Source organism: Artibeus jamaicensis, unplaced genomic scaffold (genome assembly GCF_021234435.1).
Source record: "Artibeus jamaicensis isolate MK-2021 breed Jamaican fruit bat unplaced genomic scaffold, CSHL_Jam_final scaffold_754, whole genome shotgun sequence".
NCBI classification, from domain to species: domain Eukaryota; kingdom Metazoa; phylum Chordata; class Mammalia; order Chiroptera; family Phyllostomidae; genus Artibeus; species Artibeus jamaicensis.
The window spans coordinates 2635930-2663515 of NW_026522054.1; the positions used below are offsets into that span (position 1 = coordinate 2635930).

Here is a 27586-nt window from a genome sequence, read left to right on the forward strand (position 1 = left end):
AAAAAAAAATAAAATAAAACCCCCAAATAACCATAGACAATACATATGTAAATAAATGAAATGTAGACAATACATAAATGAATGAGCAGGGCTGGACTTGACAGGTGGTCCTGGTTCGCTGACTGACCTGGAAGGGCACCAGTCACGGTACCTGTCTTAACTTTCGGCGCAGAAGAATGTGGTCGCTGTACTTGCTACATTGTTCTGAAGGAGGGCCCGTACTTTTCTTGGGGGTGGGGGGATTTCCCATTAATTACTTGTCGTTTGACACAGGGCCCAGCACTGGGCCTAGACCTGCCGCCCATGCCCGGCGGTTCTCCCACTGCTTACTGAGACGAGCAGTTGGGCCTTTTGCCCCAGAGCAAGGGGCTGTGTTCCATCGCCTGGTGGCCTGTTAGGGACAGTTGTCTTCTGCTGGTGTGCGGTGGCCAAACGCGGGTGTGGAGAGGCATTATTTATAGCGCTCTGATCCGCTCTCTAACCCTCTGCCCATTCCTTCTGGAGCAGATACTTAGGGCGTAGAACAGTTTCTTAAAATTACACACACGTGTGTTTGCTGGTTTTTTTTAATTTTAATATTCAAGATTATTTTAGATATTTTCTGTTAGTAAGTAGTGCATATTCTTTGTAGAAAATTTTAGAAAATAGAAATAAAGAAAATGAAGAAAGTAAAAAGGTTGTACCATGACCACCACCCAGAGAAAACCACTGACTGGCATGCACTCTCTATCCACCACCCTCTTCCTCCCCCCTCCCTCCCCTCCCCACCTGCTCCAAGAGGAAGGATGATACTGTTTTTAATCTGCTTTTTTTTTCATGTGGGAATATATAATACACCTTCCTATTTGTCAGTAAACATTCTCACAGCGTCATTTAAATGACCACATACCATTTGACCCTATGGCTATACCACTATTTACATCATCTTAGTGTTGTGATTTACGTTCTTGTCACTAAATTATCATACATACTTTTTAAAAGGAAATGCAGTTTGACAGATGTTGTCAGGATTCTTGGAGAACTATCAGGCAGGGTGGCCTGGGGAGCAGATGGGGAAGGAGGACTTCCTGTAGGCAGGCAGGTTTGGGGCCTTCCCGCCCTGTGGGCAGTGAGTGGCTCTGGTGGGCCGGCTCCCGTTGGGAAGACCTGACTCGCCAGGCCTGGGCTGGGGCTGACAGACGGACGGAACCCTGGGGGGTGTTTTTCTGTCCCTTCCCCTGGGTTCTTCTTTGTGTCCCGAGTTGCCTTTGAAAACTGATAGCATATTTGGATATTTCTGAACTTGCTGACAGAGTTCTGGAGGCTAGACCTCACTAGATAAGAGGCTGGGAGTTGCCTGGGATGTTTGAGTGATTTTTAGAGGCCAAGGTGAAGAGCACATCTATCGAGATTTATGGATCGGTTCAGATGTCTACATCTTTTCCTTAACACATACATTCTTGATTCCCTGGAGGAAACTGTCAGTTGGTGTTTCATTTGTTCTAAGGGTAGAGAAAAATTTCAAGCAGGTAAAGGAACTTTTGAGGGCCTGTGCAGGCTAGAAATGGAGAATGTTCATGCCCCAAAAAGATTGTTCTCGACTTGGGGGTGGGGCAGAAGGCCGCTGGGAGCCCCTACCCAAGGCCTCCTGAAATCATCAAACAGTCCTTTCTGAAGGATGCCGGCAGTGACTGTCTTCCCGGTCCCTTGGTGGCTGGCTGCGTGGGTCATTGTCTTCAAGCTCGTTCATTTTTCATGTCTGTTTTCAGTTTCTTGACTGGGAATGGGAAAGGAAGGGGCAGGTGGAAGGCTTCTACTTAAGGGCAAAGCCAGACTTCTGGGGAGGGGTAGCAGGAAGGAACTTTCAGTAAAGGGCTTCTGGTTACGTGTCCTGCCTGGGCTCGGGTGGGGGTCCCCATGCTCTCTTCCCCCTTCCTGCAGAACAGCCTTCTCAGGGGCCGTTCCCAGGGCCATCAGCGACAGCAGCCCCTGGGAACTGGTTAGCAATGCAGGTTTTCAGGCCCCATACCAGACCTACAGGGTCAGAAATGGGGGGTGGGGCCCAGAACCAGTGCTCTAACAAGTCCTCCGGGTGATTCTCATGCCCACTAAAGCGTGAGAACCCTGCCTCTGACCTGGCTCCTGCGAGGCCTTTGATTTTCCGTGCAGATTAAAAGCTGCAGGCAGGTAGAGCTAGTCCTAGAAATGGCAGGCTTTCTCCTACCTCGGAGAGGCCAGCTGAGTTCCTTTCTTTTTTTTTTTTAAATATATTTTATCGATTATACCATTACAGTTGTTCTATTTCCCCTCTTCATTCCCCTCCACCCTGCACACCCCCTCCCCCACCATCCCCCTTTAGTTTATGACCACGTGTCTCAAGTTCTTTAGATTCTATGTCTCCCCTACTATTCTTGCCCTCCCCCTATCTATTTTCTACCTACCATCTATGCTACTTATTTTCTGTACCTTCTTCCCCCTTCTCCTTCTCCCACTCCCCTGTTGCTAACCCTCCATGTGATCTTCATTTCTACGGTTCTGCTCCTGATCTAGCTGTCCTCTTAGTTTGCTTTTGTTTTAGGTGTGGTTGTTACTAACTGTGAGTTTGCTGTCCTTTCACTGTTCATCTTTTTTATTTTCTTTTTCTTAGGTAAGTCCCTTTAACATTTCATATAATAAGGGCTTGGTGTTGATGAACTTGAATTTGATCTTATCTGAGAAGCCCTTTATCTGCCCTTCCATTCTAAATGAAAGCTTTGCTGGATAGATCAATCTTGGGTGTAGGTCTTTGGTTTACATGACTTGGAATACTTCTTTCCAGCCCCTTCTTGCCTGTAAGGTCTCTTTTGAGAAATCAGCTGACAGTCTGATGGGAACTCCTTTGTAGTTGACTGTCCCCTTATCTCTTGCTGCTTCTAGAATTCTCTCCTTCATTTTAATCTTGGGTGATGTAATGATGATGTGCCTTGGTGTGTTCCTTCTTGGGTCCAACTTCTTTGGGACTCTCTGAGCTTCCTGGATTTCCTGGAAGTCTATTTCCTTTGCCAGATTGGGGGAGTTCTCCTTTATTATTTGTTCAAATAAGTTTTCCACTGGTGGCTGTTCCTGTTCCCCTTCTGGTACCCCCATAATTCAGATGTTGGAGCATTTAAAGATGCCCTGGAGGTTCCTAAGCCTCTCCTCATTTTTTTGAATTGTTGTTTCTTCATCCTTTTCTGTTTGGTCATTTTTTTCCTCCTTCTGGTCCACTCCCTTGATCTGAGTCCCAGTTTCCTTTCCATTACTATTGGTTTCCTGTGCATTTCCCTTCATTTCAATTAGTTTAGCCTTCATATGTTCCTCTGATTTGTGACTAAAATCAACCTGTTCTGTAAGCATACTGATCAACATTGTTTTGAACTGTGCATCTGAAAGTTTGGCTATTTCTTCATTGCTTAGATTTATTGGCTCTGGGGCTCTGAGTTCGTCTTGAGCCATGTTTTGATCTGTTCGTGCCTGTTATGTATGAGGAGCGGAGCCTTAGGTGTTCACCAGGGTGGGGCTACCCAGGTCGCTGGTTTATGACGCTGTATGTGGGGGCGTGGTCAGAAAGGGCCAACCAGGTCGCTGGTTTGTGACGCTGTACGTGGGGGCGGGGTCAGAGAGGGACAGTGGTGGTCCCCTCTGCTGCTTCCTGCTGCTGGGGCCTGTGTGGTTCATCTCACTGCTCGCTCCTTCCCGGGTTTATCTGCATGTGAATGTGTGACCTTGGTCAGCCCTTAGTGGGTGCACCGCCTTGTACCCTCAGTGGGTCTGCCCACTTCTCCACACCTGGGATCCACCCACGGTTGCCTGCGTGCCTGGGTAGCGCATCCGGGTCGGTTTGGTGGATCTTTCCTGCCCAACCCCGCTCTGCTGCTGGCTCTGCCCCTCTTACTGGTTTGGCTGAACGGTTTGTTGTTGTCAGACTTCCATGTAGTTCAATTTTCTGTGGTTTGGCTGCGTTTTTGTTGCCAAAACTTTGTTGTTTTTAAACTTAGTTGTGCGAAAAGGCGCAGTGCTTCCACCTACACCTCCATCTTGGTGGAAGTCCTTGAGTTCCTTTCTTCTAAGAGGTATGTTGCCTGCCCGCTCTGTGTTGAGCACAGTCCTAGGTGCTGAGATACAGGGTGTGGAAGGCTGGAGTGGTCCTTGCCCTTTGGTCTGGGAGAAAGATAGTAACGCAGCAGATTTGGAACAGTCACTGCTAGGATGGGGTAAAAACAGGGTGCCTTAGGGGGACATGGATAGGGTTTAGGGGTGGGGTATGTTGAGGAGGGCTTCCCCGAAGAGGCGATGTTGGAGCTGAGACTCAGTGGAGAGGAAAGCCCGTGTGTTCCGGTGCAGAGGCCTGCAGCAGAGCTGGGGTGGCCCAGCTGGAGCACAGTTAGTGGATCAAACATGGCAGGATGAGGCTGGGGAGGCAGGGGTGGGCTAGGTCCTGGAGGTTCTTCCAGCCTCTTAGGAATCTCAGAGAGGTCAAGAAGCCTGGAGGTGGTTTGGTAGGACTTTCCTTTTGAAGTGACTGCTGTAGCAGTGGCAAGGGCAGAGGACAGCAGTGGGCGGGGCTGGGCAGAGAGACTACTTGGGGGCAGCTGCTGAGGGCATTGCAGGTAGACTCGGGGAGGGGAGGGTTGGAAAGAAGTGCATGGTGCTTTCACTGCCCGGGGAGCCCAGGGAGGGTGTGGTGGGACTGGTGAGATCAGTTTTGGACAGGCTGGCTCGATGCCCATTGGACATTGTGGTGACGTTCATGCCACATGCCACTGGGCAAAGCCTGCTCAGGAGAAAGCTGCTCCGTGGGCTTCACACATTCCTCACGACAAAGGCCTTTCTGTGCAGCTTATGGCTCTGCAGCAGCCACCCCAAGGCTGTGGGGGCAGCTCAGGGTGGGAAGAGGCCAGAGGGGGGCAGCTGGCTTCAGAGGTGCAAATGCCACCGCTTTGCTTGCATGGCAGCTGGTTTACCAGGCCCCACTGCATGGCCACAGAGGGGACTGAACAATGGGTTAGTAAATTCACACGCTGTTTCTGGCTTGCTGTCACCTGTGAGGACAGACAAGTGACAGAGAGTGAGTTCTGGTTGTGAAGGGGGGATTTGGGGGTGTGTATGGGAACCCTCCCTGCAAAATAAGTATCCCGTGTGGGTCCTCAGTGGAAAAGCATGTGATGCCTTCCTTTGCTTTATGCCGCTCAGAATTGCCTCTTCTATTTATTTTGTAGCAAGAACCCAACTCGTTTTCTTGCTGCCGCACATGATTGTGTCTGGCTACGTGGGCAGCACCTTGTGAGTCTTTTCTCCACCAGAGGTGAGACAGAATCTGGGGGAGGTCAGGGAGCGAAGGGCCGGCAGGAAAACCTCCTCTCAGAGCTTGAGGACTCCCCCGTCCGGGGACACACTGGTGCGTCTGTCCCAGGTTCTGTCCCTGGGGACTGGCGAGCTGCACGTGTTCTGCTGTGCTCTCTCTCAAGACAACATGTTTATTTACTTCCTTTACAGCACTTAGCATGTCAGGACAAGAGACAGCCTGGCAAGCCAGTGAAGGTGCCCTCTTACTGAAAGGCGTGAAGAGGCGCGTTGCACGCTCAGGGTCAGCAGAAGTGGCGGAGCTGGGACCCTGTGTCCGGGCTCTTTGACAGGCTTTTCCACTGGTCAGCCACCTCCTGATGCTGGCATGAGAGCCTCGGTTGGCCTCTGGCCGTCTCGCTGGCGTCCGTGCCCATGGTAGATGTGCGTGCGTGCACCACAGCTGGGAGCACCCCGGGCCGAGGGCAGGCTCCTCCTGGACCTGCACAGGCTGGCCCAGAGTCCCGGGAGGTGCTGGTGCCTCGTGGGCGCTCCCCAGTGTGATCACTCGTCCTGCACTGCCACCGTTCGTGCTCACCCTGCGCTTCGGGTTTTCCCTGCTCCAGGAGAGCAGGTGGGCACCAAGGCCCCTGGGACACACGCTGCCAGGTAGGCAGAGCCTGAACCCTCCCCGCCTGTGTTACTCCCAGGCCAGGCCCTGAAAGCCTGTTCGAGGGCCAGCAGGAGGAATCAGGGTGAAGTGAGGGCTCTAATGCTTATGGATGGAATCGTGGTGAGGATAAGATTTTTAATTTGTGTAGTAACCGTGTTTGGGAGCTTTCAGTGTCGTTTGAGGTCATGACGAAAAGGCCTCCTGCTGCAGCCGGGCGCCTGCTCCTTGTGTGTTCCCAGGTGGGGTCTACACCCCAGTTCCAGTAGCTGGATCCCGAGTCACGCTGGGGTTTGGGCCTGAGAAGTAGGATTTATGGGACCCAGTCTCTGAAAACTAGGAGGTGAGAGGCTCTGAAAAGATACTTCCTTTGGCAGATGCTCCCCTTCTCTGCCCCTGCTTTTTTGCGGGCAGACACTCCTTTGCAAAACCAAACCAATCCACACTAAACCTGCTATTGATCAGAGTGTGAAGGAGGCACTGTGTACTGAGCAGAGCAGCGCGTGGGAGGTTCCGGTCTGGGCCCGGATCATTAGGTAAATACTTTTGTCCGAGGAGTGTGGCGCCGGCCGGGGCTCTGAGACAGGCATGTGAATCCACACGCTCACGGGTGACCGGCTGTTTCTGAGCAACGTCTGTTGGTCTGGCGGAAGCAGGGTCTGCTCAGCAGGAGCAGGGCTGCCTCCTTCAGGGATTCTGGGCTGACCTGGGTGCTCCCCAGTGACAGACAGGTGGGAGCGAGCCTGTCCGCCACCTTCAGAGCTCGCCAGGGTTCTGGCTGAGGCCCTAGTCAGCGCTGTTACCTGACCTTCCAGTACGTTCCTCTGTCAATTAGTGCGATGAGCAGAGGGAATCCACCAGGTGGACGGCCCTCTGCCTCTCGTTGGTGCACGCCCTGCATCCAGGTGCGCCCGGCCCTTCTCAGCCTCTGTGTGTTTGCTCACGCCGCTCCCGGCCTGCAGTGCCTCCCGTGCCCCCCTCCTCGCTGGTTCCCATCTCCTCTCCGAGGCTCTCAGCAGACTCCAGTTCTTCCCTGCGGCATCCAGAGCGCATCTTCCGTGGGGTACCCCGCTGTTCCTTTCCTCCTTGTGGCTTTTCTTCAGCCCCAGTTTGTTAGCAGGACCTTGCCTTGCCCCTCCCAGCACACACCCCTAGCAGCTGTTAAGAAACACAGGTGATCGGCAGCACGCTCCCCGCCCTGCGAGGCACCACTGTGCGCCCTGGCTTTCCTGACCTACATTAAGAAACACAGTTTTTTAGACTGTGACCTGGTAGAGAAAAAAGGGACCGAGAAGCTCACGTGTGCTCACGCACAGGGAAACATGTTTCGTAAGGCACTCTACCCACGGAGCCTCGGGTGCTTCCTTTTCTATTCACGTCCTGCTGTTTTTAATGCTGGACTGCAGTTTGAAAACGTTGGTAAATAGTTGAGCTCGGTGGGAGGGGCTCTCTCTGTGTGTCTAGTGGTGTCCGGGCAGGGACAGGCAGCCCCTGATGGGTTGGGGACGGGGCCCTGGGCCCGCAGGGAACTGTTTTGGGAACAAGTGCGCCCGCTGCAGCCTACGGTGTGGTCCAGGGGAAAGAATGCCGGACTCGGGCATTTCTGATTCAAGTCCGGTTCTGCCGCTTGGTGGCAGGGAGACCGTGGGCAGATCACTTCACCTCTCTGTGCCATCCGGTGTGGCATCGGGTGGCTGTGAGACCAGTGAGAATATGCCGGTGCGCAGCCCTGACCCCTTGGATCCTTGCATTCAGGGCCCTCCAGTGTAGGGGCGTGCCCCGGGCTGACCTTGAACCCTGGGCCCTTACTTTCTCTCTTTTCTCTGTCAGCCTGGATCAGAAGGGTGGTAGGGCAGCAGAAACCAGTCACCCTCTGCCCAGAGTTTAGGGTGGAATTGATTGGTGTGCGCGTGACCCCGTGTGAGGTGTGGCGCCCCCGCCCTGACTCAGCCTGCTCTCTTCCAGCCCTGAGGGATGGCTGCCATGTTGGGGGACGCCATCATGTTGGTCAAAGGCCTCGCCAAGCTGGCCCAGGCGGCCGTGGAGACCCACCTGCAGCACCTGGGCCTCGGCGGGGAGCTCCTCGTGGCGGCCAGGGCCCTCCAGTCCACAGCTGCGGAGCAGATCGGCGTGGTCTTGGGAATGGCGCAGGTGAGCGGGCGGTCCAGGAGGGGCGCCCGTGGGAGGGGGCACGCTCGGACTTCTAGGTGAGACCAGGACATGGCAGGGCGGCTGGTCTCCTTGCGGCCAGAGAGCCCGCTGGTGAGTACACCCCACTGTCCTCCCCGGTGGGGCAGGGGTCCTGTGGGGGGCTGCTGGGGGACTCAAGTTCCAGCCGCAGGAGGCTGCAGGGAGCTGGGGAGAAGCCCCAGGAGCACACAGCCCCCACACTAGGTAGATGAGCAGTTCACTGGCGCCCACCAGTGGGGGCGGGCGTGGGCGCCAGGCTCGGGCCCTGCTGCAGGGGAATCGAGGGTGACCGCCAGTTTCTGGGCCTGTCTTGAGGTACTGAAGAGAGGCCTTTTTAATTTGGGGAATTAACAGCATCACAGAGGAGAAAGTAACACTCGCCAGTGTTCTAAGGGAGGCAGCTGAAAGGAACTGTGCGTGAGTCCTCCCAGAAGCAGATACGTTTTCAGTAAGACAAAGCGTCCTCTCCCTGGTCCCTGATTTGCGTTAGTGTTTCTTCGTTGGGTTGGTTTCTGTGCAGAGTGATGGAAGCCCCCCACTGTTCAGGCTCAGTGGGGACACGGCCCGGCTGGGAAACGTGTTGAGTTGGGTACCACCCCTCGGCGTGGGGCTGCCACCGGAGCCCGTGCGTCAGCTGGCCTTCCCCGGGGTCTGCCCTGTTTTCCGAGGGTCTCTGGGTCCCGGTGGTGGGGCTGTGCTGCCTTCCTGGTGAACGTCCGGGGCAGCTTCGCCTCCCGCCATCCTACCGTCTCTCTTGCTGTCTTTGTGCCATGGTCCGGACAGCCTCTGCGTCCTGCCATCCAGGGGGAAGGTTCTGAGCACAGAGGAGTGCTGGAGAGGTGATTATGAACAGGCTTGAGAGAGCGGAGGGCCGCTCACCATGGTGCGACCCTGCGCCGTCCCCAGTACCTGTCCTCAAGGTCCAGGGGGATGGGCGCACGCCTCTGTGTGCACGGGCACCTGTGTGCTGGGTGGGAGCTATGCCGAGAGGGCACCCTGCCGCCTCTGCTTCCGTGTCTGTCTGCTTGGCTGACCTTCGGACAGACAGAGGGCACTCGCGCTCCCGCAGGCCGAGGCCATCGCAGCCTGCAGCCGGCAGGCCGGTCAGTTGTAGTCTGGGGATTCCCAGCCCCTCCCCCGCTGTTCTCTGAGGGTTTGGTGGCAGTATGTGACTGTGTCTCACTCCACACAAAGCCTTGTACTTCTAGAAGCCTTCACACCCGAGACCTCATCCAAGCCCCCCTGCTGCCCCGGGGAAGGGGGCAGGCCTGGGTGCTCCCCCCTTTTCCCAGATGGGCAAACTGAGACTTGCACAAGTTTTGTGCACGGCCTGTGACTCCTCGGTGCCAGGACCAGATTCGTGTGTCCTCTTCCCGGTGTAAGACGCCCTGCCCTCCCCCTCCCCCTGCTGAGGCCGGGCTGTGGCTCCGCCCCCCACTCGGTGCCGTCCTGTTGGGTGTTTGGCCTGTGTGACACTCAGGAGGCGCAGTTGCCCAGCTCACTGGGGCCTCGTGCGGGTGAGACAGTGTGTGAGACCTGGACAGGCCCCCCGAGAGGGGAGAGGGTCCTCCCGCCGGCTCCTGCCGGCTCCTCTGGCTCCTCTGGCTCCTCTGGCTCCTCGGAGAGGCAGGACGGTCCCTTGGAGGTAGGAGGGAGCAACTTAGCGGGGCGACGGCCTGGCCCGTGCTCCCATTCTCCCCCTCAGCACTTAGATCCCTGTGCCTCCTTCTCTGAGGGAATGGGGTGCGGGTGCAGACACCCAGAAGCCCGTCCCTCCAGCTCCGCCAGGATTTGGTCACTTCTTACAGCAGACACCACGTCTGGTCCCATTGCGGCCCTGAGGCCCCGTCTGTGTCCGCAGGGCCTCACAGCCACACAGACAGGTTGTGGTGATGCAGGGCCAGGCAGCTGTCACAGGGCAGAAGGGGGAGCCTGTGGCTCCCGTCCCGTCACCCTAAGGCCTCCCGGCCATCGTGGGAAGTGCCCCCAGGACCCAGTGCCGTTTATTTCTGCTCTGAGACAAGTGCTGTGGGGCGGCCAGCAGGACAAGCCTTGGCGCGGAGCCCCTGCTCTGCCACTGGTCACTGCTGGGCCTTTACCAGGTCACTTCAGCCTCAGTTTCCTACTCGTGAAACGAGAGTCATAGCCAAGTCCCTTTCCTTCCTCCAGAGGCAAGTCTCATGTCCTTAGGTCCCCCAGTGCTGTGTAAAGCTGAGCAAGCCAGCGGGGGATCTGCAGCCGTGACTGTGGAGCTGCAGGCAGCGCTGTGCACGCTGGCTCCGTTTCAGAGGGACAGGGAGTCCAGGACAGCGACCTCCCTCCAGGAGTCAGTGCTGTCCCAGCTGCAGCCTCCAAGGCACGGTCCCTCTGGCCCTGTCTGCAGTCCCCACGGAACCCCGTGACCGTGGGGAGTCCCCTTTTCAGATGAGGAAGTAGCAGAGAAGGTCAGAAACTCACTCAAGGTCACTCAGGGCTCAAAAGTAGAGAGAACCTGAGCGCAAAGGTCAGATCTCCACAACTGTTATCAGGAAAACATGTACCCCTGACTCCCAAGGGTGGCCAGGCCAGCCCTGACGGTGGCGTGCTGTCCGGTGGGAGCCTCCGAAGGGCACGCCGTGGCTGCCTGGTGGAGCCGTGTCTCTGGTGAGGCGCCGGCCTGGAGCGGTGGGGCGGCCCGGCTGCACGCTGCCCTTGCCCTCCTGGTCTGGGGTTATGCTTTGGCTTCTCCGGAGTGTCCTGTCTTTTGCCCTGGTTTAGCCTCCCCAAGGCCCCGGAGGCCTGTCCTTAGCCCCAGTCAGCAGGTGAAGAGCTTGCTGGGAGCGGTAGTCACTTGGCCGGTCCCAGCTGCGTCCCATACACAGTCCCTGAAGGTTCCCAGACACTGCGGTGGGACCGCACGGCAGGGCCCCGGCAGAGGCAGGGCTGGAATCTGGGCCCCCTGGCCCCGGGGCAGGGAGGTGCCGCTCGCCTCCAGAACTCACCACAGGCCCCTGGAACCATGGATGCTGCCCTCTGGGGAACCAGAGGTCAGGACCGAAGGGGTGTGCTGTCTTCTGCAGAGGGGGACGGACATGGGGGTCACCTGGCTGGCCCCTGCTCCTCTCACACCAGCGTTTGTTCCCTGCAGGGTCCAAAGCATGAAGAGCCTCACGTTGTCGAGAACTTTGAAGACCCAGAATCAGAGCTGCACTTCTCAGGGCCGAGGGCCGAGGGCGCCTCTGCGGATTTCTCTGCAGACTCCTTCCAAGACCAGTCATGGTCTCCATCCCCCGATCACGGCGCCAGCAGGGGCCCGGCCTCTACCTACGTTGACAGTGGACCCTTCAGGGAAGCGGGGCTCCCAGGCCAGGCCGCCTCCCCGCTGGGCAGGGTGAACGGGAGGCTCCTCGTAGACGCCAGAGCCCCCTTCTCTGCCGCTGGCCTCCAGCGACGGTTCTTCCACCAGGACCAGTCCCCTGTGGGGGGCCTTACGGCCGAGGACATTGAGAAGGCCCGGCAGGCCAAGGCCCGCCCAGAGGGCAAGCCCCACAAGCAGATGGTGCGTTTGGGAGCCGCCCCCCCCCCCCCCCCCCGCGGTGGGCCCGTGGGCGTCAGCCCCTCCGGGGATCGTGTGGTGGGAAGTTTTGGGAACACGGAGGGAGGCCTCTTCTTGCTGGAGTGTGCTGCTAGGCAGACCTGCTGCCTTTGGGGCTGGGGAGAGGGTCTAGGGGACCGCATGAAACTCTGAAGGCCGGTCATGCCCCACTGGCTGACTTCCCTGAGGTCTCTCTCTGTCCTCCCTCCAGCTCAGCGAGCGGGCTCGGGAGCGGAAGGTGCCGGTGACACGGATTGGGCGGCTGGCCAACTTTGGAGGTAAGGTGGCTGGCTGCGTGCTCTTGTGCCGCCTCCCCTGCGGAGGCACGCCGGGCCGGGCTGGGCGGGGCTGTGGCCGCCCTGGGGCCGGCACGGAATGGAGGAGGGCGGGGCCCATGGGTGGAGCCCACGGGGGAGTCTGGTATTGGATCCCGGGTGTTTTCCCAGCGCGGGTGATCCAGCTACTGGGTTCCCCTCTGCCTCCGCCCACGCCTGGCGGCGTGTGGCTGATGGTGCACCGGGAGCTGCGGCTCGCTTCCCGGGCCACGCTGGGGGGGCCCGTGTCAGCTCTTCCTCCTGCCTCAGCCTCGCCCCCAGGAAGGAGGCCGGGAGTGAGCGTGGCTCCCCAGGATGGGTGTTGCCCCTGGGGCCAGCCATTCGGGGAGCCATCTGCTGGATCCCACAGGCCTGTGGGGCGTCGGCAGTGATACTGCGGTGCTGAGGCCCTGAGCTGCTGCCGTCGTTTAAAGTTCGTTTTAAGACGCTGTAGCATCGTGGGGTTTATCTGTACTTTTCTTTGGGGGTTTGAGTAGCTGTTGTGCCCAGCGTACCTGTGCTTTTGCCAGAGCCGAAGGACCATTTTATGGTGACGGTGTCCCGCAGCTGCGCCTGCCTTTACGACACCGCGTTCTCATGTCTGTTGTGTATTTACTGACTATATACTCCCACGGCGAGCACCACGTCCTCCGTGGTGGCGTGGGCTGGCAGACGGGCTGCCCGGGAGCACGTCTCTCTGCGGCTGCCGGTCCTCCGTGGGTTCTGCAGGCGGCACCGTTGGTGCCCCCGCCCCACGGACGAGCCCTGGCGAGGGGCAGCCTGCAGGGCCATGGGGCACAGAGGGCTGCTCGGCCCCTGACGGTGCCGGTGCGGAGCGGGCACGGCCGCGCACCGCTGGGCTCTGCCTGCCTCGTCCGTCCGTCCGTCCGTGCCCTCCCCTCTGAGGGCGAGGTGCTTCTGGGGTGCAGACCGGCGGGCTTCGGCCGGTCGCCTCTTCACATGGTGCGTCCAGCCTGTCCTCCGTCCTCTCCTCCTGGGACTCGGTCCCCACACAGACCTTCCCCTCCGTTCCTTGCGTCTCCTCCACTCCTTGCTGTGTTTCCCTTCCTTTTCCCTGTGCCTTGGTCTCGCCTCCTCTGCACCTGTGAAGTGGGGGAGATAGGGACGATGACAGAAATGGGACTGACAGAGCAAGCAGGCCCCACAGAAAACGCGCCGAGGGCAGTCGAGTGTGCAGTCGAGTGTGCGCTGTGGCGGTGGGAGGACCCTGGCCCAGGGGTTTCCAGGCCGCAGGGAGGGGGCACCGAGTGAGGGAAGTGAGACGGCGAGGGGACCGCAGCGGGGAGTGGGAAGAGAGGGGGCTGTCTAGGTCCCATTTAGGGAGGATTTTGAAGGACGGTGCTTAATTCGGAGGCTGATGAGAAAGCAGTGGGTCAGGAGTGAAGAGCAGAGGGACTGGACACTGCGAAAGCTCACTGCTTCTGAAAGGCGAGAGGTTCGGGGCCCTCACTTCCGGGAGAATGCCTGACTTTGGGAACTAGTTCACAAGACTCCACTGGCTTTGATAAGGGGCACAGCAGCATGAGAGCGTTTTATGTTAGACGGGCGTTGCGTGCATTGAAATGCAGAGTCGCTTGCTCTTGTTGCTTCATTTTCTGAAGATTGACACCCCTGGGTGTACTGTTGATACATGAGCAACAGAGCTTTCTCTGGGGTTATGTGCCCCATCCCTGTGCTTTTGTGTCCCCCCCCCCCCCAAACAAACACTGGCCGGGAGGGCGGTTGACTTCCATTGAGGTCCTGGTGCGACAAATGCCACGCCTTTGGCAGGGGTGTGGGAGCAGGGCTTCCGCTTTTCCAGGAGCCAGCCGAAGAGGAGGTTCTGTCTGTTTTCCCCCCTTAGAAGCTCTGCAGGAGGTGAGGGCCCTGGTCATTGTCTCCAGCTGCCAGTGAGGAAGCTGAGCCACAGCCGCCTTCCACGCCCAGGGCCACATGCGTGTTTGTGCTGGCACTGGAGCCAGAGCCCAGGGGGCCTCCATCCCAAATGGCAGTCCGAGCCCACTGCCGAGACTGGTCCCCTGTCCCCTGCAGCCGACACAGGAGCTGTGTGAGGAGTTGTCCCCTGCCCCGGTGGCCCAGTTCTGGGCACGGAGGGCCAGCTCCAGAGAGCCTTTCAGAACACACTACAGGGAGCTTCCTCCTTCCAGGTCCCCTTCCTCCGGAGCTGTCCCTCTTCTCCCGGGGGCAGCGTGGAGGATGCGTGCACGGCAGAGAAAGTGGGCCGAGTTACCGGGGTTCAGGACCCCGGAAGCAGAGGCAGCATCCTCGCCCGCCGCCTCTGTGGGCCCTTCTGTCCGCCCGGGACCTGGGCCCGGGAGGTGTGCCGCCAGAACCTGGGTTTCGACGCCGGGCGAGCGCCCTGGTGGCCGTCGCACTCGCAGCTGTCCCTCTGCCCCTGCTGTCCCACAGAGCGTCCCCAGGGTCCGCAGGAACGTTTCCTTACAGCCTCGGGCCTCCCCTTTCCCCAGGTCTCCGTACTCATGGTGCTGTTTGTTAGAAGGTGTTCAGTTTTTTCCCTCACCCCAGTGCCTGCCTGGCTGAAAGCCCAGTGGCTGCTCAGGGGGGCCACATTTGGCTCTGATGACCTCCAGGGGGACTTCAGGGGGGCAGGGGCGGGGCCGGGGGCCTAAGCTCCCAGACCACCCTAAGGGGCTCTTCCCTGGAGCAAGGCCCTGCTCCCCGCCAACCCCCCCGAATTTCTCGACTTGAAACCTCTGTGGAGGAAACGGGAATGTCAGGCGCTTTCTTGGAAGCTCCTGGCACCTCCTCACAGGCTGGGATGGCGGCCAGGCCGCCCTCTGGGGGCCGCAGAGCAGGTTCCAGGGCGGGCCTTCCTGCGGGACTCCCAGCAGACTGTGTGGCCAGGCCAGGCCCGAGTGCGGATCGGAACACGGACGGGCGTGCTGTTCCGAGCGCTGCTGGGGGCGGCACTGATGGGCCACAGGTGACCGGGAGCGAGCACACGTGGGCCCCTGGGTGTCCTCACCAGGACCTGGAGGTGACTCTGGGGCAGAGGCCGACCCTCCAGTGTTTGCCTCCAGGTGCCACCAGGTTCTGAGAGAAGAGGAGTCCAGCTGGGCCCCGCCTTTCCGCTCAACAGTGTTCCGGGAATCGCGTCAAGCTTGGCTGAGGGGGGGATGGCAGGGGAGCCCGTCTTCTCCGTTTACTAGAGTAGGAAATGGCGGGGCCAGGGTCAGGGCTGCGGGGCTGGCTGGGCCTGGCCCTGGGCTGGTCTTGAGGGCTCTTGCAGGGCCATAGGAGGAGCCTGAGGCCTCCTTTCTAGAATGTTCATTTGGTTAATGATTTAATGACAGGCCCTTGGCCTTGGAGAGCTTTGACCCTGACCTGCAGCCTACGGATGGCTAGAGAGCAGTTTGACAAGGCATCTGGGGGGGGGGGGCACTGGAGGTGCGGGGGGTGCCTTTGCCTGCAGAAGGAGGGGCTCTGTCCATCCCCCTGCCCCAGCTGTGGTGTCTGTTCCCAAGGCTGGATGACCTCTGATGCCGTTGTCTTTGGACTTGATCTAGGCAGAGAGAAATCTAGATGCAGAGAGACACTGGTGAAACTTGCTAGAGCTCGAAAGTTAGTATTATCATTTATTTTGCTAAGTCAGATAATGTGTGTGCTGGGTGGGGCAGGCGTGGGCAGGGAGGTCACTGTTTACCTGGAGCCGAGGCTCCCAGCTCTGTGCCCAGGGACCTCCGGGGGGAGCAGGTCCTGGCAGCTACGTCCCAGCACCCGAAGGTGCCCTTGGTGAGCCCTGGGGTCACCCCGAGGGCCATTTCCAGATGACGGTGGCTTCTTCCTGCGCTGCCAGAGCTTGGCCTTCTGGGCCCTGTGGGACGCCTTCCCATGTCCTGCAGCAGCCACCAGCCGCCAGCCACGTGGGGCGCAGGCCCCGGAAGTGAGGCTGGCCTGAGCCGAGGCATCCTCAGGGAAAAACGCACTGGGTTGTGAGGGCTTCGCTCAGAAAAAGGTAAAATGTCTCTGCTAATACTCATATTGAGTATGTACGGAAGTAATACTCTGGAGATACTGGGTTAACTAAAATACATGATCAGAATTTACTTCACGTTTTTTGCTTTTTTAAAACGTAGCTACTAGATAATTTAAAATTATTTATAGGTTCTGGCAGAAGTAACACTCACTTGAGCATGGCTGGTAAGGTAGTAACATGGGTGTAATAATTTATAGTTGTAATTTAAACATTTCACCTAAGTGCCATATGGTGTGCTTGTGTGTGATAGTTATGTTGCAGAATTACATGCTTATGGTTTTGTGATAAAAGGTGGTGTCAGGAAGGGGGCGTTGCTTGAGCTGGACGCTGCAGGCGGCTGGCACTGAACTTCTTTCGGACGGGACTGGTCCCCACTGTGAACAGGGGGACTGATTGGCAAACACTTTCACAGCAGTGCCTGTGTCGGAACCAACCACACGCACTTTGCTTTTATTCAGTTGTCCGATCTTCACAATGACTTAGGGGGCAGGAACTTTTATTTTTTATAGAAGTACTATGTAATCATTGTAGGGACTCGGGACGGTGCATGCAGGTTTCCTTGCCTGTTAATCACAGCGCCCGGTGTGAGTCGACCCTCTCTGGGACCGGGGGCTGCTGGTCTCAGGGCGTCTTTAGTGCCTTCCCTGGGTCTTTGCTGTTCCTTCCGCAGAGGTCAGTGTGCTTGGCCGCATGTTCTTCATTCTCTCTGTGCCGGTGTGTGTCCCCCGCCCCACATACCTCCTCATCCAGCAAGCACCGTGTGGGAAGCAGAGGAAACTCCTGGGCTCTCGGCGTGGCCTTCGTGGGCAGCTGCTGGGCTGCTGGGGCCTCTCCTGGGTGGTCGGCATCACCCGCCGCCCTTCTCTGGGTCAGCGTGGCATTAATGAGTTTGGATGCAGAAGACAGACCGCAGAAGGGGGCACAGGGCCGGAACCCGTCTTGAGACGGCTGCCAGTGCCCGAGTGAGGACGGTGGCCTGAGCTCCTGGGAGTCCCTCTGGCTGTGCCTGGGGACACCCCACCTTCTGCTTTTGCAAAATGTCCTGACTTGCTCCGATGACCGCTGCTTCGTGTCGCTGTGGTGGGGCCTTTTCTTCCAGCTGCAGGAACTCAGAGAACCCTAGGGGACTGGAGGCTCTTCTCAGACACTCACAATGGGGGGCTGCATTCCGAGGGCGTGTCCCACTCTTGGTCCTCTCCCACTGTGCCGAGCCCCTCCCCCCTTGTGTTTCCTGGTTGCACGTTGTCCCGGTGTGTCCCGTGGGCCTGTGTCTGAGCAAAGGTGATGGGGGTGGGGGCGGGTGAAGCTTTTTCACCAAAACCACCTGCCAGGTCTCTGAAAACAAGAGACGTGTATCTCCTTCCTTTTCATCTGTCTGCTCACAATGTCTGGAGTGGCCTCGGGGTCCCTTGGGAGCTGAGGTGGGTGTGTTGGGGGCTTGTGGGTGGAGGCCGGTGGGCAGCAGCCCGGCTCCCGAGGGAGTGCCTAGTGCCCTCCGTCTCCTCCTTGCAGGTCTGGCCGTGGGCCTGGGCTTTGGAGCACTGGCTGAAGTTGCCAAGAAGACCCTCCGCCCGGAGGAAGCCTCCGGTGAGCTGGGCCCTTGGCCGAGACGGTAGGGTGGGCCCTGGGGCTGCAGTGTTGGCCTCCTGGGGTCACCTCGTGACCCACCTCTAGGGGCACGTTCACCTTGCGTTCTGGGTAAATGGCATTGTTGGGGTTACCTGAGGCCCGAAGGCTGCCGTGCTCCATCCCCGGCCCGCCCTGGCCCACCCTGCCTCCCCGGCCCTCCAGCGGCTGGCGCGCCTGCACTGCCCCAGCGGAGCGGAGGTTTCGGCCCTGCCCCTGCTGCCCCTGCTGTCCCGAGCTGCTGGGGCCCGTCAGCCTGGCTGGTCAGGTGCCCAGGGCTCCACATGCAGCTCGGGGTGTCGGTGCTGCTGGGAGAGCCCCCCGCGGGGCTTCCGCTTCTGAGGCAGAGGTCAGCCAGGAGTCAGGTTGGAGCACTCGGTCCCCTCAGATGTTAGCTCACTCCAGTACCCGACACCTCCTCTCCCTTCTGTGGGGACCCTCCTCCAGTGACACCCCATGTCCTGTCCACGTGGGTCTGGCTGCTGGCTCAGGGCTGGGTTCCTCTGGGGCCTGCCAGGCACGTGCATGGCCCTTGTGGGATTGAGGGGCCTCCCGCAGAGAGGGCACTAGCCTGTCCCCACAGGCCCCTGAGTATGGGGGGGCGGGGCACAGGGCACCTTGCGTGTGCTTGGAAGGGGCTGGAGGACAGAGAGGATTTAGCGAGGGTATTTTTAGTGTTGGTGAGGAAACACTTTGGAAATGAAGCCAGCCTTCCCTGGGCATGACCTCTTCCTGCCCCACCGGCCCCCCCACCGAAGCTGGCTGTCCTCTGTCTTACCACATCCAAGCTGGGAAGAGGCTTGAAATGGTTCCCGGGTTACAGCTGGTACCCTTTGTCAGGGAAGTGGTGGCCCTAGCTGGGGGTCCAGGGGCCCGGGAGCCATAGGACCTGGGGCTCAGGCCAGGGTGGGATGGCCCTGGGTGGCCCCCAAGCTCTGCTCCAGCTTTGGAATCGGGCTCTGGGACTCAGGGCCTGGAGGGCGCTGGCCAGCCTGGCTCCAACTCCGCCCTAGAAGACTCTCTCCTGAGTGGGTGCCCCCCCCCTTGTTCTCAGAACCAGCCACGCCCAAGGCGGTGACCTAGGTAAAGGTGTGATCAGGGAACCCTTTTAGGCCTAGCCATCCTGGAGTGGCCCCCCTGCCCGTGGGTCACACCTCCCCTCACCCCTGCCCAGTGGGCTGAGTTGCACTCGGGCCCCCGAGCCCCAGTTAGAAAGGAACTGCCTTTCCTCACGGGCACCTACAGGGTCCTTGGGCCATGCACCTGTGCCATGTTCCCAGGGGCCACTTTCCAGCGCTGCTGGCCTCTTCCTCTTGCCACTTGGCTGAGATCAGCAGGCACCGAGAACGGGGGTGGGTGCCGTGGTGACCTGGCCTCTGCCCACAGGGGGTAAGAAGGGTGTGCTGGACTCCAGCCCCTTCCTGTCGGAGGCCAACGCGGAGCGCATAGTGAGCACACTGTGCAAGGTGCGCGGGGCGGCGCTCAAGCTGGGCCAGATGCTGAGCATCCAGGGTGAGTGGGGCCCCGATTGGTGTGCGGGCTCTGGGGGGGCCTGGGTGGGGTTCCCTCTGCCCAGTGCTCCTCTCGCTTGAGTCCTGGCTGGTGACCAGCCTGGGAAGTTTATGACGTGTCTTAAACCGGAGGCCGCAGCCATCTCCTTTCTGGGTGTTTTGAGCTATGTAGAGGTTACCCTGGCCTCCCAGAAGTTCGCAAGTCTGGCCGCTGTCTGGCTCCCCCCACCTGCCGTGTCGGTTGGAGGAGCTGGAAGGGGCTCACAGGCCTGCTGCAGTGTGATGTTGGGGCAAGGGGCACGTGGCTCCAGGGAGGGAGGGACGGGGAAGGTGGTGGAACAGGAGGCTGGCCCTGTGGCCCCGAGAGCGGAGCGGAGACTGGGGGAGCCTCGGGACTCCCAGTGGTGCCCTCCCACCTGCATGGGAGTTCCCGAGTGGGAGCGTTTGAAAGTGAGGTCCCCTCAGAAGCAGTGAGATGGACGCGCTGAACCGGCCAAGTGTCAGACAGGAGCTGACAGGTAAGGCAGGCCGGGGGCACGCGCGTGGCCTGCGAGTGTGCAGACTCTGCAACAGTTCACAGCTGGAGTCTTGCGCCGCACACGCCCCGGGAGTTCCGCACCGAGTTTCTTATCAGAAGGGGAGCCTCCGCGCTGCGGTCGCGGGTCCGTGCGGGAGGAGCTGTAGTGCAGGACCCACGGCCGTCACCCCCTCGGTCCCATGCCACCTGACGACAGGGGCGTGTTCTGAAAGGTGTGCCGTCGGGTGATGCCAGTGTGCGACAGCACCGAGCGCACCCACGCACAGCCCACCGCACACCTGGGCCACAAGGCTGTCGGGCACGTTCCCGCACGAGGTGACACCACGGCAGGTCAGCAGGGGATGAAAGCACGAGGGGCGAGGCTGCGGTTGGCGTGCTGTTTCATTTATTTCTGAAGTTTTATTTATCTACTGATTTGAGGGAGAAAAACTTTGCTTTGTTGATCCCTGCCCTGGCCAAGGATCGTACCTGCAACCTTGGTGTTTTTGGATGGTGCTCTAACCAACTGAGCTACCCAGCTGGGGTAGGGTAGCCCCACTGTTTTAGGGCAAACTTGAAAAAAGTAAGTGTAGAGAGTCCACTCTCAAGTGGTGATAGAAAGACTAGTGAAGACCTAAACCAGCACCAGTTTCTGATCAAGTGTGAGCTGCTGTACTTTCATGCGACTGGTTGCACCAGCATCACCGCACACATGTGCACAACACACTGTCCCCGAGGTGAGGACGGCCACGGTGTGAAAGGAGTTGTGAGCTCCCGGCACCGCGGGGTCCCCGCCTCCTCACAGGAGCTGACCTAAGCCTTAGCAGCGGCTGCGTGGCGGGTCTTTGGGGGACGTGAGGCTCTCAGCTGCAGTGCCTGTTCGAACGTGTCAGGAAGCTGCACGACAGCTGAGAGCGAGCTTGGGGGAGGCTGTCCCTACGGAGAGGGGGCTGCAGCGGCCTCCAGGCAGTGTGGCTCCTGCTACAGAAAAACAGAAAAACGGTCAGGAAGAAAAATAGTTGTCTGCGGGGGATCAGATGTGGGTATTTTTAACATTCCTGTATTTCCTAAATTTGTTCTTTCATAACCGTAAAAAGCCAGACCTGTTACTTCTAAGCAGCCTACCTTCTCAGGGTGCTGGATGAGTCTGTGGGTCTCTCAGCGCCAGGCCTGTGCTGCACAGGCTCACCCAGTGCCCGGGGGAGAGGGCTGGGTGCGGCTGGTCTCAGTGCCCCGGGAGTGAGCACACCCAGGCCTGTGTCCCTCTGGAGCTTTCCCCCACCTGTGTGCCAGGTGGGCAGACGCTGCCAGGATGCCAGGAGGGATCTGAGGCTGGGCCTACGTGTTGTCGTCTCTGAACATGGGCTTCCACTGTGGGGGGCGGGCAGGTAGAGCAGCCTCTCCCAGGAGACCACACTGCGGCAGGGTGAGCGCGGTGGCCGCTCGGCTCCTGGCCTGTGCCCCTTCTTTCTCAGGGGTCAGCCCTCTGCTCTGACTTCTCTGGTCCTTCCAGATGACGCTTTCATCAACCCCCACCTGGCCAAGATCTTTGAGCGGGTGAGGCAGAGCGCGGACTTCATGCCGCTGAAACAGATGACGGTGAGGCAGGCCCCGCACAGGGGCATCTGGGTCCTCCCGCGCTCCTGCTCCTTGCGTGGGAGGGGTGGGCTGTGGGTGCTCCTCGTGGCTGGGCTATGCTCACAGCCCCGCCCCGGCCTCTCCCTCCAGAAAACTCTCAACAACGACCTGGGCCCCAACTGGCGGGACAAGCTGGAGTACTTTGAGGAACGGCCCTTCGCCGCTGCTTCCATCGGGCAGGTGCACCTGGCCCGAATGAAGGGTGGGCGTGAGGTGGCCATGAAGATCCAGGTAGGCTCCCGGTGCGTGCGGTGGTCCCCACAGGGGCTGCGAGGGCAGAGCCCGGGCCCTACAGTGTGAGCGCCCACGCCCTTGTTTCTGGCCCAGCACCGGGGCGGCTCTGGGTGCTGAGAAGGTGTTTGCCGAGTGGCTGTGGAAGGCGGACAGCCTCCCAGCAAGCTCGGGTGGGGTGGGGTGGGGTGGGGACAGGGCACAGTGGCTGTCTCCTCTGGGCCTGAGCTGGAAGGCTGGGGCCTTGGGTGGATGGCAGAGGGGACAGCTGTGACTCACCCGAGGTGTGGGGTCCTGGTGGGACACCCGCTCTGCTCCCCCACAGTACCCTGGTGTGGCCCAGAGCATCAACAGTGACGTCAACAACCTCATGGCCGTGCTGAACATGAGCAACATGCTTCCAGAAGGTCTGGGGCTGGCTCGTGGTTGACGGCAGGCATTTGGGGTGGGCTCTGGGCACCCGAGGGGCCCTCCCTGGGGAGCCGTCGGCCTACCCTGAAACCCCCCTCCCTGGCCCAGGCCTGTTCCCCGAGCACCTGATTGATGTGCTGAGGCGGGAGCTGGCACTGGAGTGCAACTACGAACGAGAGGCTGCCTGTGCCAGGAAGTTCAGGTGCAGCTCCTGGCGGGGCTCCGGGGTGGGGCGGCTGGGCTCTGGGCCCCTTGCCTGTTTGTAGCCCACAGTGGGAGACAGAGGGACGATCTTTATTTCATCTGTGGGGGAGGAGTGGAGGGTTCTGAGGGGCACATGGCTGTGCTCAGAACCGGGGCCACAGCCACATCCCACCCACCCAGTGGGTGGGCTCAGTTCCTTGTCACCCCATGTGTCGTCCCCAGGGTGGGTGTGGGGAGGAGCTGGGCCCCCAGTATAACCTCCCGCCCTTGCCAGGGAGCTCCTGAAGGACCACCCCTTCTTCTACGTGCCCGAGATCGTGGATGAGCTCTGCAGCCCTCGCGTGCTCACCACAGAGCTGGTGTCTGGCTTCCCCCTGGACCAGGCGGAGGAGCTGAGCCAGGAGATCCGCAACGAGGTGCGTCTGCCACTTGCCTTGGAGCCTCCAGTTGCTCCCTGTGTGGCCGAAGGGGACCAGGGGCCTACTGTGTCCTCCCCCCGCCCCAGGCGGTACCCTTGGAATCAAGTATCCTCTGGGCAGAAAGTGGGGCTGGGTGGGAGATGGGGGGAAACGGGAGTCGGGCCCCCCAGCCCCAGACTCCCCATCACCAGGCCGCCCCGCCTGCCCCAGATCTGCTACAACATCCTGGTCCTGTGCCTGAGGGAGCTGTTCGAGTTCCACTTCATGCAGACGGACCCCAACTGGTCCAACTTCTTCTACGACCCCCAGCAGCACAAGGTGAGCCCCCGGGGCGGGGCAGGTGCAGGGGCTCTGAGATCTGGGGTCTCCGCTCCCACCTGCAAACCTCCGTTTGGCGCCACCCCTTCCCAGGTGGCTCTTCTGGACTTCGGAGCGACTCGGGAGTTTGACAGGTCCTTTACTGATGTCTACATCGAGGTAGGAACAGGGTCTGGCCTTGGCCTGTGCCGTCCTGAGGCTGGGGCAGGGTGTGTGGGGAGTGGGAGGGAGGCCGACCGGGCTTCCGCCGTGTCCCCGCCTGTGCTCAGTGTGGTGACAGTGGTGAGGCCATGGCCCTGTCAGGCTCACAGCCCTGGCTGGGACCTCCAGGCCAGGGGTCAGCAGCACCTGGGGGAAGAGGGCCAGGCGGGCACTCCTGGCCCTCAGCACCTCCTCTGTTCTGCCCACGGTGCCCCTGACCAGATCATCAAGGCTGCTGCAGACAGGGACAGGGAGGCCGTGCTGAAGAAATCCATAGAGATGAAGTTCCTCACTGGCTACGAGGTCAAGGTGAGCTCCTGTGGACGCTGCAGGCCCACAGGCCTGCTGCTGCAGGCGCAGTTCCCAGGGGCCTGGCCTGAGGGGGGCTGTCTGCTGGGTGGGCTGCCTCCCCCATGGGTCTGTGTGTGGGCAGTGGACTCCTTTTTCCTCCGAAATCCTAAGCAGAAGCTCAGTTTACAAATGGATGAAATCAGAGGTGGCAGCCACTGTGGCATCTGGAAGCCGGGCCTGCCCAGTGCTTGCGTTAAGTTGGGTACGGAAGGGACTTGTCATGAAGTTCGTTTTTCCTTCCCTCACCACTGGAGATCTGCATCAGTCACACTGAGCTTCAGGGCTTGGCGGGGCAGCGGGCAGTGTCCCCATCTTCCAGAAGCAGCCCTTCCCTTGGTGGTCCTGCACCCATCACCGCAGCACTCCAGACTTGCTTTTGTCCAAACTGAATCTAAGAGCCTCCAGGCTGGGCGCACTGTCCCTTTGGTCTCACGTGGAGCCCAGCACACACCCTGATGCCACTTTCCTGGCCCCTGTTGGTTTGAGTGTACAGTCCAGTTAAACATGAAACCCTCACTGACCTGGCCCCCTCTCCTCGACTTCCAAACTGAGCTTTCAGGGAGTGCTCAGGGCTGCTCCCCCTCCCTCTCCACCTCCAGGCCATGGAAGACGCCCATCTGGACGCCATCCTCATCCTGGGGGAGGCCTTCGCCTCCGAGGAGCCCTTCGACTTCGGCACCCAGAGCACCACCGAGAAGATCCACAACCTGATTCCCGTCATGCTCAAGCACCGGCTTGTCCCGCCCCCCGAGGAGACCTACTCACTGCACAGGAAGATGGGGGGCTCCTTCCTCATCTGCTCCAAGCTGAAGGCCAAGTTCCCCTGCAAGGCCATGTTTGAGGAGGCCTACAGCAACTACTGCAAGAGGCGGGCCGAGCAGTAGCCACTCAGTGCAAACTCTCTGCTCCTGTGCAGCTGAAACCAGTAGGAAGCCGGTGGTGGTGACACTCCGTTTCAACCCCTTTGCCCAAGGAGAGAGGGTAGCTGGCTCCGATGGGGAGGGGACGCTGCTTGGAGCCCCGTTACCAGTGCTTATCACGGTTTTTATTGCTAAGAGGATATGGGATGAGATGTGCCAGAATGAAAATGAACCCCAACTACTATGTCAGAACCTAACAGTTGTTTTATTCACCCTCTCAAATACTCTAGATGAAGATAAAAAGGCAATTTTACTCCCTTTTCCTTTTTAGTAACAGGGTTTTACCTAATGTGAATGTTAATCAGAAAACAGAGGCTACTCCCTCCAAATCCCTGCCACCAAAAACAACTGAGAAGCCTTTCTGGATGCTACTGAACGAGTATACAAGGTTTGTGTGTGTATATGTTTCTAGAATGAGATTTGTGTTTTCTGCTCTTTTTTCTCTCCAGCTTGTGACCTGCAGCTGGGAGAAGTCAGGCCTGAGTGTGCCAACCAGTCCTTTTAACCTGGGGATGCTCACGCCTGCACTCTGGCTGGTCACTGCACTTTCTGAGAACTGCCACCTCCCGTGGGTAGGGTCAGGAGCAGCAGAAGGGGGCAAAGGGCCAGCTCTTGTCTTCCAGCACCTGCCATAGGATGGTGTGAGACATGAATGTGCAGACGTCACCTGGGTAGACGTGAGGGGCCCTCACAGGCTCTGTTATTTTTTGTAAAATTCTTGTAATTGTCTGATTTACTTGTTTCAATAAAAACAAAACATCCTACCATTGTGGCATTAATCCTGTCATTCGTAAAGGGCTCTGAGCTGACAGTGAGGAGTCCAAGGTCAGTGTCACACTCCATCCTGTCTCCAGGGGCTCCCTGCAAGGTTCGTACATGTTCCAGTGTGAGGCTTTTGGTGCATGAACCTGGAAGGCTTAGTGCACATTCCTTACCAAAGAGAGCGGTGCGGGGAGGAGAAAGGCGAAGGGACGGTGCGCCACCACCCTAGCCACTCCGCTGCGAACCTCCGAGGCCCTACTCCGCACATACAGAAGAGCCACAGCTCTCAGGGGCTGTACCTCCTCAATGTTGGCAACCACTCCCAGTGGGTCCACACTGGCTTGAGCTACAGTGATAGCACTTTAAGAGATCAGCTGAGCAGCACTTCCTAAAAAGTGGCTTTTGCTGTGCGCCTGAATTCCCAGGTAAGGGGGGCAGTCTGAACATTAGGTAGAGGCCCTTCAAACAGACTGTGAACACCCTGAAAAGTTCACTGAGGTAAATAACTTGGAGAGACTGCACTGGTCCAAAATAGGTTCTTCTATAGGTTTCAAGGGTTCTTAAAGGAAAATCTCTCTGAAATTTTGCACTGATGAAATACACGCCGAGCTCTGGAGCAGGATGGCGTGGTCTGGGTGGTCTCCCTGACAGCTGCTGCCCCTGGAGGGAAAGCCCTGGTGCTCAGCGCCACCTGCCGATTCCTTGTCAGAGCTTTTCATCCGGAAACTGCAGAATACACATTTTTTGCACGTGGACCATTCTCCAGAATAGATCACATACTAGGCCACAAAACAAGTTCCAATAAATTCAAGAAGACTAAAGTCATACCAAGCATCTTTTTCAACTGCAGCGGCATGAAACTAGAAATCAGTTACACAAAGAAAATTGGAAAAAAACTGCAAACTAAACAACATGCTCCTAAACAACCAATGAGGCTCAAAGAATAAATCCAACAAGAAATCAAAAACTACCTTGAAACAAATGCAACTTTTCAAGATTTCTGGGAGGCAGCAGAAGTACTTAGTTCAGAGAGGAAATTTCACAGTCACACAGGCCAGCCTCAGGACAAGAAAACCCGTGACTCTATACCGAAAGGAACTAGAAAGAGAACAAACAAAACCCAAAGGAAATAGTTAACAACAGAGCAGAAATAAAATAGAAACTAAAAAACAACAGAAAAAAACAAAACAGCTGGTTCTTTGAAAGATAAATACAATGAGTAAACCTTTAGGCAAACTCATCAAGGAAAAAAGCAAAAATAAAATCATAAATGAAAGAAAAATTACAACACCACAGACGTTCAAAGGACCATTAAAGAATACTGTGGAACAATTATATGCCAACAAATTTAACTATCTAGAAGAAATAAATTTATGACCTGATAAAACCAAACTAGGAAAACTACAAAATCTAAGCAGACCAACTGCTAGTTGTGAAGTTTAAGTAGTAATAAAACTTCCAATAAATGAAAGTCCAGGACCAGATGGCTTCACAGGTGAATTCTACCAAACAATCAAAGAAGAATTAATACTTACGCTTTTTAAGTTATTTTTTAAAAACCGAAGAGGAAGAAATTCTTCCAAACTTCTTCGACAGAGCCAGTACTACCCTTATACCAAAACCAGACAAACACATTACAAAAATAAAAATTAAAAAATTATAGGTCAATGTTGTTGATGAGTATAGCACAGAAAATCCTAAAGATTTCACTAAAAAACTGTTAGAACTGAAAAATAAATTCCAGATATAAAACTAATATTCAGAAATTGGTTGCAATTATCAAAAAGAAATTAAGCTAATCCCATTTATAATTGCATCAAAAAGGATAACATACCTATGAAGAAATTTAACCACAGAAGTGAAAGACGTGTAGTCTCAAAACTATAAGACACTGAAGAAAAAAACTGAAGATACAAATATATGGAAGCATATGCTGTGCTAATGGACTGGAAGACTTAACATCATTAAAATGTCCTTATATTACCTAAAACAATCTACAGATCCAGTACAATCACTATCTAAATACCACTGGCATTCTCAGAACAGCTAATGCTAAAATTTATAATTTATATGGAACCACAAAAGACACTGAATAGCCAAAAAAATTTTGAGGTAAAAACAGTGGGAGTACCACATGCTGTGTTATCGAAGTATACCATAAAGCTATATTATTCAAAACAGTATGGTACTGGCATAAAAACAGATATACAGATCACTGGAATAGAGAGCCCAGAACTAAATCCTTGTTTACACAGTCAATATACAAAACAGGAGGGAAGGATACACCATATGGGGAAAAGCTAGTAGTTTCAGTAAGTGGTGCTGGGAAAATAGGATACACGCAAAAAAAATTTAAACTGGACCACTTATTTACACCATATACAAAAATAAACTGACAATGGATTAAAGGCTTAGACCTGAAACCATAAAA

At 57.4% G+C, this 27586-nt stretch overlaps 1 protein-coding gene across 1 annotated transcript in view; it reads left to right on the forward strand.

Moving 5' to 3' along the window:
- The window catches only part of COQ8A (coenzyme Q8A), a 38348-nt gene extending 13191 nt beyond the window's left edge, over positions 1 to 25157 (forward strand). The window contains exons 2-15 of the mRNA XM_037138817.2: positions 7916 to 8101; positions 11268 to 11678; positions 11926 to 11992; positions 17559 to 17633; positions 19059 to 19184; positions 21214 to 21299; positions 21429 to 21569; positions 21895 to 21976; positions 22089 to 22182; positions 22459 to 22600; positions 22814 to 22921; positions 23015 to 23080; positions 23345 to 23431; positions 24073 to 25157. Of these exons, the coding sequence (XP_036994712.2) occupies positions 7925 to 8101; positions 11268 to 11678; positions 11926 to 11992; positions 17559 to 17633; positions 19059 to 19184; positions 21214 to 21299; positions 21429 to 21569; positions 21895 to 21976; positions 22089 to 22182; positions 22459 to 22600; positions 22814 to 22921; positions 23015 to 23080; positions 23345 to 23431; positions 24073 to 24357 (1947 nt within the window). The 5' untranslated portion in view covers positions 7916 to 7924 and the 3' untranslated portion in view covers positions 24358 to 25157. The remainder of the gene's footprint in view (positions 1 to 7915; positions 8102 to 11267; positions 11679 to 11925; positions 11993 to 17558; positions 17634 to 19058; positions 19185 to 21213; positions 21300 to 21428; positions 21570 to 21894; positions 21977 to 22088; positions 22183 to 22458; positions 22601 to 22813; positions 22922 to 23014; positions 23081 to 23344; positions 23432 to 24072) is intronic.
- The last annotated feature ends 2429 nt before the right edge of the window (positions 25158 to 27586 follow it).